Below are 10,934 nucleotides of genomic sequence, written 5' to 3'. Positions count from 1 at the left end.
TTAAATGCTTGAGGGAAAACACTATCTCACTGGCACACTCAAGGCTGCTGAGATTATATCACTAGTTTGCTTTGAAGCTCAGCTGACAGGGGAAAGCCATGCCCCAGTGCCCCAGAGGCAGGCTGGGTGCCAGTGGCTGTGCAGAGAAGGACCGGGTGTGGATGGCCAGGAGCCACGGGTCCATGGGTGCTGGCACCCCCGGGAGGCTGCTGGCAAAGGCAGCAGTGGGAGCAGGAGGTCCCTATGAGCCCTGGCTGGCTGGGAAGTCTGATGACAGCCAAACAGCAGTAGCCAGGGTTTGCCTTTGACACAGACGCCTGTGTTATCCGAGTGGGAGGTGAGGCAGCGCCTTGTAGCAATAAGCAAGTTTAATTGGAAGTTTTAAGATGCTTATCAGATCAGGCTGCTTCTGACACCGAGGATTTTGACAGTGGACATGTATCTCTGACCCCTGAGGGTTTTGGCCAAGTCCCAGGAAGGCTGACGTGACAGTAAAATGCAGAGCAGTCTCTAAGGAAATGCATGCATAAACTGTAGACAAAAATATCCCAGTGGGTGATGAGATATCTCTGAATATGTAAATGGAGTTGTTCAGGTTACGGAAAGACATGGTTAAGAAACCATTTTAGAAACATCCCTCAAGTTGACATCTTTGACATCTGTCAGTGCCGTTTTTCCAGTAGGGCGAAAACACTGAAACACGAAAGAGCAAAGCTCGTGTGAGCCAGCTCTTGCTTTCTAACACCACAGCTCTGCTTTCCCTGCTGAGGGAGGCTGGCTCTGCTTAGATGGCAACCTCCCGCCTCCCTTGGCCTTTCTGTGTGGCTGTTCAGAGCAAAAGCAGCAATTATCAAGTTATCCTGATGTGAAAGTCAACCCCCTCCCAGCAAGACACCTCTCTGCCCCACCTGAGGGCACGTGGGGCCATCACACAGTGTGGGGCTCAATCCAAAGGCCACAGGGGCCTCAAGCAAGTGGCAAGCGCTTCACAAACGAGTCCCGTGGGACTCCTGTTACAGAGAGCACAGCTGCTACAGGAGGGAAGCATCTTTTCATTTATTAAAGACTGAGAATACAACTGTGGGCCCAGCCACGAGAGCTGGATGCCCAAAGCAGAGCTAGGTTTTGGCTGGAAGGGCGCAGTCTCCTCTCCAGGCAGCCTTCAGCAGTATCAGCCAAATTTCCTACCCGGCAGGGCAACCCAGCATCCCCACCCTGGCAGCACTCCATCTGGAGCAGAGCCTCTCTCCACACCAGCCCAGCCTTGGTTACTTATTGCTTTGAACATGCTAGTCTAGTACAGGGTGAATTAAAAACAAAAATGCATGTCTGCTGCGGTGTGTTTGTGGTATCTTCAGGTTGTGCTGGGAACCCTGGACATCAAACCTGGAGAGGGATGGAAGAGAGGAGCAGGTGAAGTCAGGCTGGGCTGCGAGCAGAGATATCCCAGAGACAGCAGCGCTCCAGGACGGATCCTCTCTTTGCCAACGGGCCACAAAGCAATGGCCTTTGGTATCTGCTGCCAGAACTAAGCGAGTGCTGCCAGTCAGCGGCGGCTGGTGGAGAGGAGCAGCTGGCACCCAGCTCCTGAGCCCCGGAGCAAGGGCTGGGAGCCACAGCCAGCCCAGAGAGACGCTGTGGCAGGCCTGCCTTTCCCACTGGCCTGAGGGAGGACAGCCCCAGCCAGCCCTTGGAGCCGGAGACACGAGGGGAGCTCCGAGGGAAGGACCAACCTGAGGTTTATTTGAAGGTGTGGCTCTCAGCTCCTCCCCGGCCAAACCCTGGAAGAGATGGAGCGGGGTCAGCATTGCCATGGGATGGTGAGCACACCGGCGGCTGCAACTCGCCGGGAGACAGGAGCCCTGAGCCCCCTCAGTCCCTCCACAACCCCGTCACAGACACCCTACCTTTGGGCCCAAACAAGGCAGCGTAGCAGGGGTGGTTGCAGTAGGGTTTGCCATCGTGCTGCAGGGAGAGAGAAAGAGCATCAGCCCCACCAACCCTTCAGCTCCACCTCTGCCTGTCCCAGCCCTCAGTTGCAGGGGACAGGGACCTCCTGAGCAGCAAACCTCACCTCTGCATGGCCTCCAGATGTCAGGGTCTTGTTACACTTCTCACATCTCAAGCAGGGCCGGTGCCAGTCCTTCCCCAGAGAAGTCACCTTCTCGGCTGCCACGGAAAAGAGGTGGGTTAGTTGAGGCACCGAACAGGCACGAGTTAGTTTTGGCAGATTGGTTGCCTTGCCATCAACCCTTGGGATGACATTTTTGGGCATTTTCTGAAGTCTGCCTGCCCAGGACAGAGGGCACAGTGTTCAAACCCAAGTGTTTGCTGTGTACACACAATGCCATACACATCCAGAAACACGGATCTGCAGCAGCAGTGCCACGCCCAGGGTGAGCATGGCTGCATCCATGAGGATGGACTGACTTCTACTCCATCTTCCAAAGCTCTGAGGACCTACCTCCTTCCAACAACAGCCTGCACAGGGATTAATTTCTCTGCAATGAGCTGGAGCCCAAGAAATCACTAGAGCTGGCAGAGGTGAAAGGGGATGCTGGCGAGGACTGAGGAGGCAAAGCCATTGCCACACCCTGCCAACACAAACCAGTCCCCTCCAGCCACAGCTCCGATTCTGCTGGCACCATGGCAAGCCAGAGCAGAGCTGGAGCCTGGCCGGGGTTCAGGCAGCCATGGGAGGGACAACATCCCAGAGCCAGGACATGTTTACAGAGAGGGGGGGAAACACAAGGGTGGCTTTTAATTGCAGCACAGCGGGGGAGAAGGGTATTTTCTGCAGGTGTGTGTGCTCTTCGTATTGGCAGCAGAGCTCCTGGGAATTTGTTAAGTGATTAAACAGGGCTGTCCACAGGAATCCTGTCAGAGTCCGGTCAGAAAACTGTCCCCATGCCTGCAAATGGGACCAAGCCAGTGTGGGTAGTGCGTGCCCTAGGGGGCCCTTGGCAGCCTGAAGCACCTCTTCTTTGCAGTCCAAATATGCCCACAACAGCCTGTGCAAGGAGCAAGCTGATGGCTGCAGAGGTGGGAGCGGGGGCAGTGCCCAAATGTCACAAGGCAGCCCTGCTGCCATTCTTCAGTGGCACAAAGGGCCTCCTATGCCCGCAGCCTGGCAGGGGCAACAGTGTCCTCCCCCTGGGCACCCCTAGGAGCCCTAGCCTGGCCCGTGGCAGGACCCTCCTATCACAGGGTTTCTGGAAGGAGCACAGCCTCCCCATCTCTTGCACACGCATTTGCACCAACACTTGGGCAGGAGCTCTGCTAAGGCTCAGTACAGCACTCAACCATGAAGGCAGAATTCCTGCAAACCCCATCCCTACCCCTCTCAGCACCACCTCCTCCCCTCCCCTGCTCTCTACAGACACGATTTGGCCCAAAGCAGCCTGAGGCACGCCCAAGCAGGACTGCCGGGCTCTGAAAGCCTCAGGGTGCCCCAGAGCAAGGCTTGCTCTGCCTTCTCTGCCAGCACTTTGGATAATCTGCAGGCACAGAAATCAAGCGTCAAGCTTGGTCCTCCAACAGCTTTTGAACCCTCCTCAGCCTCTGCATCAACAGAGACATTTCGTAATAAGTGCAAGTGTGATAAGTGCAAGGTCAAACCCCTCCTTGGTCAAACGGTCCCGTCCCAGCTCCTCCACGGCCGCACCTGCAGGCACAGCAAACCCAGCTCGCCCTGAGCGGGAATGATACAGACCCACAGGGAAAGGCACTCACTGACACCAGCACCTTGGTGGCTCCTGATACCAAGCCACATGGGTGGATGAGGCACCCCAGGATCCTGAGTCACAGGAGGGAGCCACAAACTGTATTGTGCCAAAACCCCCATCTCAAAGCCTGGCTGCAAGCAGTGAGTTCAAGGCAAATCAAAGTTTCCCAGCCACAGGAACCACAGCCCCAGCAGCCCTCTGGGCAGCACCCACGCCAGCCCCGGCACAGCTCCCCAGGGTGGGCATCGCTAACAGACAGAGAGCAGCTCCTGTGTTTGAGCCCCCAGCTCCTTGGCAGAGCACAAATAGTTGGGACACATGCACAAGCAGAGCAGAAATAAAGCAGAGAGAGAAGTCAGTGATGGCACCTGGGTTCCAGATCCCTCATCTCTCATAAATTAGAAAGCAGGGAGTGTGTGTAAGCTGCTCCCAGCAAACCCCCTCCAGTTCAGCTATGCCAGGCAAGTGGGGAGGTCTGGCAAAGGAACCTGCCCATTCCAGCAGCTGATAGCAGAGTGAGAAGCTCAAACCCCACAGATATCCTCAGACAGGATAGCAGGTCCATGGCCCCAGAAGGGGCAGGAGCTTTGGGGCCCCAGTTTGGAGGGAAGATATCTGCGGGAAGCCCAGCAGCAGACGGCAGCCCAACAGGGCTCACACCTACCCTGCAACAGCGGCTTAAAAATACCACCCCAGAGGTGTCATCCTGCTGTGCTAAACCACACAGAACAACATGTGGGTGACCCCCTGACCCAGGAACTTGCTGGAGGGCAGGATTTGCCATTGGGGAAGGTGCTTGCTTCACCTGCCCAGCCTTTCAGAGCAGCAAGCTTTACCAGCTGGGCCTTTAGTCTCCAGACTGGCTCAGGGCTGCGGGCTGTGCTGGGAAGGAAGTGGGGTGAGCACCCATGCTGCGCTAGAAGCACCCAGTGCAGCCTGTGCTCTGCAGCCAGGCACCTCCTTGGGGGTGGATCTATAGGATCATCCACCCGGGGCACCCCGGGGACCCACAGCCCAGGGGTGAGCAACTTTGGGGTACCCCAGGAATTTGCAGAGATGGGGTGCGCAATATGGGGGCACCCAGAAGCCGGGGTGCCCGGAGGACCCACAGCGCGGCGAGGGGCAGCATCGGTGCCCGACACGTCCCCCGCGGTGCGGGCGGCTGGGGAGGGGCAGGAAGCCCTTACCGAAGTAGACCTCCTTCTGGCAGCGGGGACACTTGGGCATGGTCTCGGCTCGGCTGGGCTCCGGACTCCGCTCGCACCGGCTGTGGGATGCTCCACGCCGGCCCCGCCGAAGTCACTGCCCGCCCGCCCCGCCCCGCCTCGCCCAGCGCCGCCCAGATGTGCGCTCCGCCCCACCCAGATGTGCGCCCCGCCCGCAGCTGGAGGAGCCCGCCCGGGGCATGGCCCTGCCAGGGCTCCCGAGACGGGGTCCCGCACCCCTCCCAGCCCTACACCCCCTGCACCTCTTGCCCCCTGCAATCCCTCCAACTGTACCCTTTGCACCCTTTGCAGCCCCACACCCCTTGCACCCCAACCTCCACTGCCCCGCACAGAGCCCTGTCCCCTCTGCGCACCAGCTCCCTGCCCACGCTTGTGCTGTGCCGGTGGCCGAAGCCCCGCTCAGAGCGGGAGCTGTGATTGGCATCTGTCAGTTAACCACACTCCCAGATAAGAATTCATGGGGTGCTGGCCATCTAGGCTCACCCCCTCTGAGCACAGACGTGTTTTCTCCCAAGGAAATGTAAAAGTCAACCCTCAGGCAGGGTTTCCTGCCCGTGGGGAATTTCGGGGTGCGAGATGGAAGCAGGAGGGAGCTGCAGGGCTGTAACCCCCCGCTTGCAGGACATTGGGAATGGCGTGGGTGCAGGACATGGCTGCACTCACTGTGGAGAGCCAGCCTATCTGTGTCACTGACTTTGTCCTTTTATTAGGAGGGAGGACTTGTTGTTCCTTTGTGCTTGGCTGTGAAGGAAATGAAAAGCCTATCCAAAGGTCTGTTTTGTATGAAACAATCCTCCCCAGGGCATGTTGCTGTGCTGGAAAGGTCATGAGGGCTTGTGAAACCCAGCGCCAGGACGCCTAGTGACTGCCTCCCGAAATGCGAGGCATCCCTCGCCGGCACAAACAGGGCCCTGCTGACACCGGATCCCACCCGTGGGTGCAGGAGGAGAGGCAGCAAGCTGTGTCCAGAGACGAAGTTTGTGTTCAGCTGGGACTGCTTTATGACCCAGCCTGGCTCCAGCACCCTCCCTTCCTAACACAATCCCCCTGCTGATGCTCCCTGCTGCTGCTCCCGGTCTTTCACCCCACATTTGGCAGCCCCACTGCAGGCTGGGGAGCACCATCCTGCTCCAAGGGCAGCACTGGGCTCAGCAGGGTGGGCATCACCCACATTGGCAGGACGTCACTGGGATCAGCTCCCAGCTAAGGCGTGAGTCATGCTGAGATGCTGAGACAGTGTCTTACAGTATGGGAGGGGAGACTGTCCTGCAAGGGCCTCCACCCTGCCTCCTCCCCATTCTTCCTGCCCTGAGGCACCAATACATGCAGGCACCCATATTTCAGCCACATCACATTCCCCTGTACCCAGACACAGCTTTCGGTGAGCACCCAGCTGGGTTACCCAGGCCAGGACCCCTTCCCCACACCACCAGGGGTGCAGCTGGCACCCTGATGATATAGGGGACAAGGCATGTCCTCTCCCCTCTCTGGTGGCCCTGCTTCCCCTCCTACATGGTGCCAGGCTGCTTTGGGGCCACTGACTGGCTCGGACAGACGCCTTCAGCTGCACTCCCTTTTAAGGCAGGTTTTGTGCCCACCGGCAGCTGAAAACTGCCTTCCTGCAAGTCTCCTCCAGCTGGCCAGCCCTGCGGCCAGTCCTCATGGACCACTCAGCCCAGCTCCTCTTGTGGCAGGAATGCTCCCACCCCTCCTGGGGCAGCAGGTGCCTCTGCATGGCAGCGCACACTGAGTGACCCAGCTGAAGCAGAGCCCAGCTGTCCCCTCCTCTCCGTGTCCCCATGGACTTTCTGGAGATTGTTTTGTTCACTCAACAGAGCAGGCACAGAACCAGGGCCACTCTCACAAAGTAGGTGCCACCGAGCCACATGGTGCTCTCTGCCAACCCTCCCTGCATGGGGCTGTGTGCCTGCTGGCCCCTCGTGGCTCCTCAATTATCCCGGCTGGCCCTGCTGGGCTACCAGAATCCATGGACCTTGGGCTAGGCCCAGCCTGCTTCACAAGCAGTGAGCCAGAGCATGCTGTTAGTGTGCCCTGCAAACCTGCATGAATCCCCCTGAGCCGATGTCAGGGGCAAGGCTGCTATGGGACACAGCCCTGGATCCTACATCCCATGGGAGCCGTACCTGCACCCTGCTCATGGCTGTGACCCCGCTCCTGTCCACCTGATTAGCAGGCATGCACAGGGCTGGGGCAGTGCAGCAAAGCTGTCTGGCAGAGGGCCCCAGCAGGGAGGGAGGAAGGGCTGCAGGTGCTCCCAGAGCACAGCAGCATCTCAGGCGCCCACAGGATACTGTCTCTTGCTCATTTTACAGGGAGTGAGTCCATAAACACTTGGAACACCGGTGTGCGAAACCCCTCAGCGCTCTGCGATGGAGCAATACACTGAGGCCCCACTGGCCTGTGCTGGAGAGAGCTGGCTGGAAACACTGCAGCAGGCTGACATTTGGGGTCACTGCTCCTTCTGCCATCCAGGGTCCCCCCAGGACACAAAACCATGTGTGCAACAAAAACAAGCTGCAACTGTGTTTGTGAGCCTTCTTGGAGTGGCAGTGAGCAGCAGCCAGCTCATCCCTCTTCACTGGGGTGCTGCCCATGGTGCCGTGCCCACACATACAGACGAGGTCGTCCAGTGGGCAGCTCCAGTGCTGGGCAGAGACAGCACCAGGGAGCAGCAGGAGAAGGGCAGGGGTGACATTTTCAGCAACCCCGGGTCCCACCCAAAGCATCATTTCAAATCAAGGTTCATAGCCTGACAGGGAAAAAACCCAGCCAGTGCCAAGAGCAGTCTCTTCAGCAAACCACAGCTTTATCTTATCTGGAGACCTTGTTCCAGCTAATTTAACCATTAGACTGAGCATGCCTCAGCTGTCAATGCCCTCTGATAAGAATCTGTGGGTGAGGCTCTATCCTGAAGCATCAGGCGCCAGCACTCCCCGATGGCATGGCAACAGCCCTTGGAAAACCTGGGCTGTCTCATGTGTTTGTTTGGGTGGTGTTGTTACAGCCAGGGTTATCCCCTCCCTTGGCAAGAGTGAGCACCCATTCCCCAGCTCCATCTGTGGTTTTTTTTGTGCAAGGTCCTTGCAGACCCCAAGAGTTTCTTGGGCTCCTGGGGCAGGGCTACAAGTCAAGACCTCCTGGGTGTGCCAGAGCTGCCTGCCCAAATATCTCCATCAAGCATCTTGGCCTTTGGTGACTACGGCAGAAACAATTGGAAAAGCCACTGGCATTTTTGCAGGCAGGGCGGTGACATAAGCCAATTTGGGTTTGTTTTGCTAGCACAGCAAGAAAAAACAGCTATTTCCATGTAGCAGACCAGCCCATCTGCCCAGACAGCAGCTCCAGGCTCCCCCTCCTGTCCCCCCCTTACTGGAGTGGGGTAGGGGCTCCCACAGTTCTCACAGCTCCCCAGCACACTTGCACAGAGGGGAGATGATGCACCAGTGAGGGCATGACCCAGGGGCCAGTGGCACCCCCGTCCAGCATTGTCCCAGCACTCTCACAGCTGCGAGTCCTACAAAATCTCCCTCCCTGGCCATATTTCAGCCCGCACTTGTGCAAGTCAAAGGCCCTCTCAGCCAAGACTATTTGTCGTAAAATATGCGCTACACAACCCGCCATGGAACTCTAATTTGACAAGAAAATTATAGGATGGCTTAAAACAAGCCCAGCAGAAGCTGGGGGGAGCTGCCAGGCACATGATCCCGTGAAAGGCCCGCGAGCTGCCGGTGCCGCAGCGCAGCGAAGCTGCTCGGTGTGCCCTGCAACAGGGGCTGGCGGGCTCTGCCCCCACTGGCCCTCCAGCACCTCCGGATTTGCACATGGCTAATCCCATTACCAGACAGACAGGAAAACAACAGCACGAAGGCGGCTGTCAGGGCAAATTACACCCTAAGGAAAACCTCTGGGATACATCTTCATAAAGCTGACAGGTGACTGCTGGCTGGGAGTAATTGTGAACAAGATGGCAGTGGGAAAAGCCTTCCAGGAGTGGGGGGCTTGGGGAAGGGGCTTGGAAAGGAGCACTCTGGGGGTTTCTGGCACACCCACCAGCACACTGCCATTGGTGCTGGAAAGCCCCAAATGGTTTGAGCCTGTGAAATATGCTCGCTGCCACGCCAAAATCTGTGCTCAGTGCCCTTGGGGACACAGTGCAGAATCATCCTGCCGCGGGCATGGGCAATCACATGTCAGCTTCCAGCTGAAACTGTAAAAACACTTCCAGGCCAGTTCAGGCAGCTGGCTGCCCCTGCAGCCCCATGTCAGGTCAGCTCTCACCCTCAGAGCCAGGGCGTGAATTATCATCACGCAGTTAATGTTACACTGCGCGAGCAATAACAAACAAACAAACACGGAGCCACGCGCCAGCTCCCGGCTCAGTGCAGATGGAGCACGCAGGGCTGCCCACGTGGGGACACAGCATGGACACGGCTGGGACTTCCATCCATGGAACAAAAGGGTGTGGTAGCCCTCGTCCGCCTTTCCAACCCTGCCAAGACATGGAAAATCTCCTCCAATTTCGTCCAGGCTCTCCTGAGTACAGTCTGGCCAAAGTCTCCGCTACCATCTGCGCTTTTCTGCAAGCTTTCCATTAGCGGCAGCCCCAGGAAACCTCCTGGCTAAATCCTGCTGGGGAGGATTTGGTACAGTTTCCTGGCGTGGCCTGGCTGTTTCTGTTGTGGCTATCAAATGGAGCCGGGATTGTCAAGGAAGCAAAATCTGCCACTTTGGAAAGCTGCCCAGTGCCCAGGTGGCATTGCCTCTGCCTGCCAGGGAGAGGCACATGGGTGCTGGGGGTTGGCAGGGACTGTGGACACTACTCAGAGGCTACTCACAGGGGATCTGTGCCAGGGATCACCTCCCCAGCCTCCCTGGCAGCACCGGTTGCCCTGGGCTGGGTCCAGGCTGTTGACGCCACACCTTTTATTCCTGGTTAAAAATTCACTGGAGGTGAGGCAAAGGGATGCAGAAGTGTTTGCTCTCTCTGTGAGCACACTGCTCAGCGTGGTCATGCCATGGCAGTGGAGCAGGAAGGTGAAAAGGATATGACTACTGTGCTCTGACATACCCAGGCACGACAGAGGGCCAGGACAGAGCAGGAGAGAGAAGAGGAGGAGAGGAGGAGAAGTCACAGGTTTGCACAGCCATTATCAGCCTGCACACCTCCATCCCATCAGCATAGGTATTCCTCCCCCAGCAGTCTGCCCCAGGGCACTTGAGGTGCCCCTTGAGCTCCCCGGGATGGTTCCCAGCTGCTCACCCTACCTGAAAACCTAAAGGCTGGTGCAGAGCTCAGCCTGCAGCCTGGGGTGTTCCCTCGTTGATGCCCCCAGGCAGGAACCAGCTGGGGAGCCAGCACCATCCTCACCAGTGTCACAGCCAGAGCCTGCACCAGCAGCTCTCCCTGCGTGACAGCCCAGGGCACTGCCCGGGCAGGGGGGTTTACAGCCCAAATCCTCCTCTGCTTGGTTTTGTGCCTTCCTTCTTCTTCATCCCTGCCTGCTCTCCTGCACCCTCTCCAGTATTTACACCCAGTTCTTTAACCTCCTACTGGGACCAAGCCAAAGCTCGGCCAAGCCAGGAAGAGCCCCTCTGCTGACTTCAGGGAGTATCTGAGCCGGCTCTTGGCCCTTGTGGAAACAAGCTGTGCTTACTGGGTCACTTTTAATATCCCATCTTAAATCACATCTTCCAGCACTTCATCCCTTTTGGCTCCTGTTTATTGACTTCCCAGCAAATGCTTTAAATCTGTCTGGCTTCACTGCCTGGCTGTGCTGCTCTGGCCCCCAGCATATCAGAGCTGTCCTGTCCTGCCATCTCTCTGCATTTCAGGACCCCTCCACACGTGATGGTTGCATCTCCCTCCCCTGCATGGACTGGCTCAGATGTACCCAGGGCTGCCCTCATCATTCCTACCCCTACCAAGTCCTTTCCTGGTGTTTTCCATGTGTGTAACCTGCTG

The 10,934-nt window shown here is 57.7% G+C and overlaps 1 protein-coding gene across 1 annotated transcript; it reads right to left on the bottom strand.

The window, feature by feature from the left end:
* Positions 1–1,032: 1,032 nt before the first annotated feature.
* CRIP1 (cysteine rich protein 1) lies at positions 1,033–5,022 on the bottom strand. Its single transcript, XM_042029838.1, has 5 exons — positions 4,913–5,022; positions 2,075–2,169; positions 1,908–1,965; positions 1,734–1,781; positions 1,033–1,386 (listed from the first exon to the last, which is right to left on the bottom strand). Exons 1-4 carry the CDS (start codon positions 4,950–4,952, stop codon positions 1,741–1,743), a joined length of 234 nt encoding a protein of 77 aa, XP_041885772.1. The 5' UTR covers positions 4,953–5,022; the 3' UTR covers positions 1,033–1,386; positions 1,734–1,740.
* Positions 5,023–10,934: the final 5,912 nt, after the last annotated feature.

The sequence above is a fragment of the Corvus kubaryi genome, unplaced genomic scaffold, assembly GCF_017639235.1.
Source record: "Corvus kubaryi isolate FWS band 111438036 unplaced genomic scaffold, C.kubaryi_AGA036_p1.0 37334, whole genome shotgun sequence".
Taxonomy (NCBI): Eukaryota; Metazoa; Chordata; class Aves; order Passeriformes; family Corvidae; genus Corvus; species Corvus kubaryi.
The sequence above is the reverse complement of the archived record's forward strand: the minus strand, read 5'-3'. Positions and strand labels throughout refer to the sequence as shown.

Coding starts and splice junctions, on each gene's coding strand:
- CRIP1 (XM_042029838.1), bottom strand. CDS start 4,952: ATGCCCAAGTGTCCCCGCTGCCAGAAGGAGGTCTACTTCG. Junction 1,966..2,074: donor CATCTGGAGGCCATGCAGAG/GTGAGGTTTGCT, acceptor CTCTCCCTGCAG/CACGATGGCAAACCCTACTG. Junction 1,782..1,907: donor TGCCTTGTTTGGGCCCAAAG/GTAGGGTGTCTG, acceptor CATCTCTTCCAG/GGTTTGGCCGGGGAGGAGCT.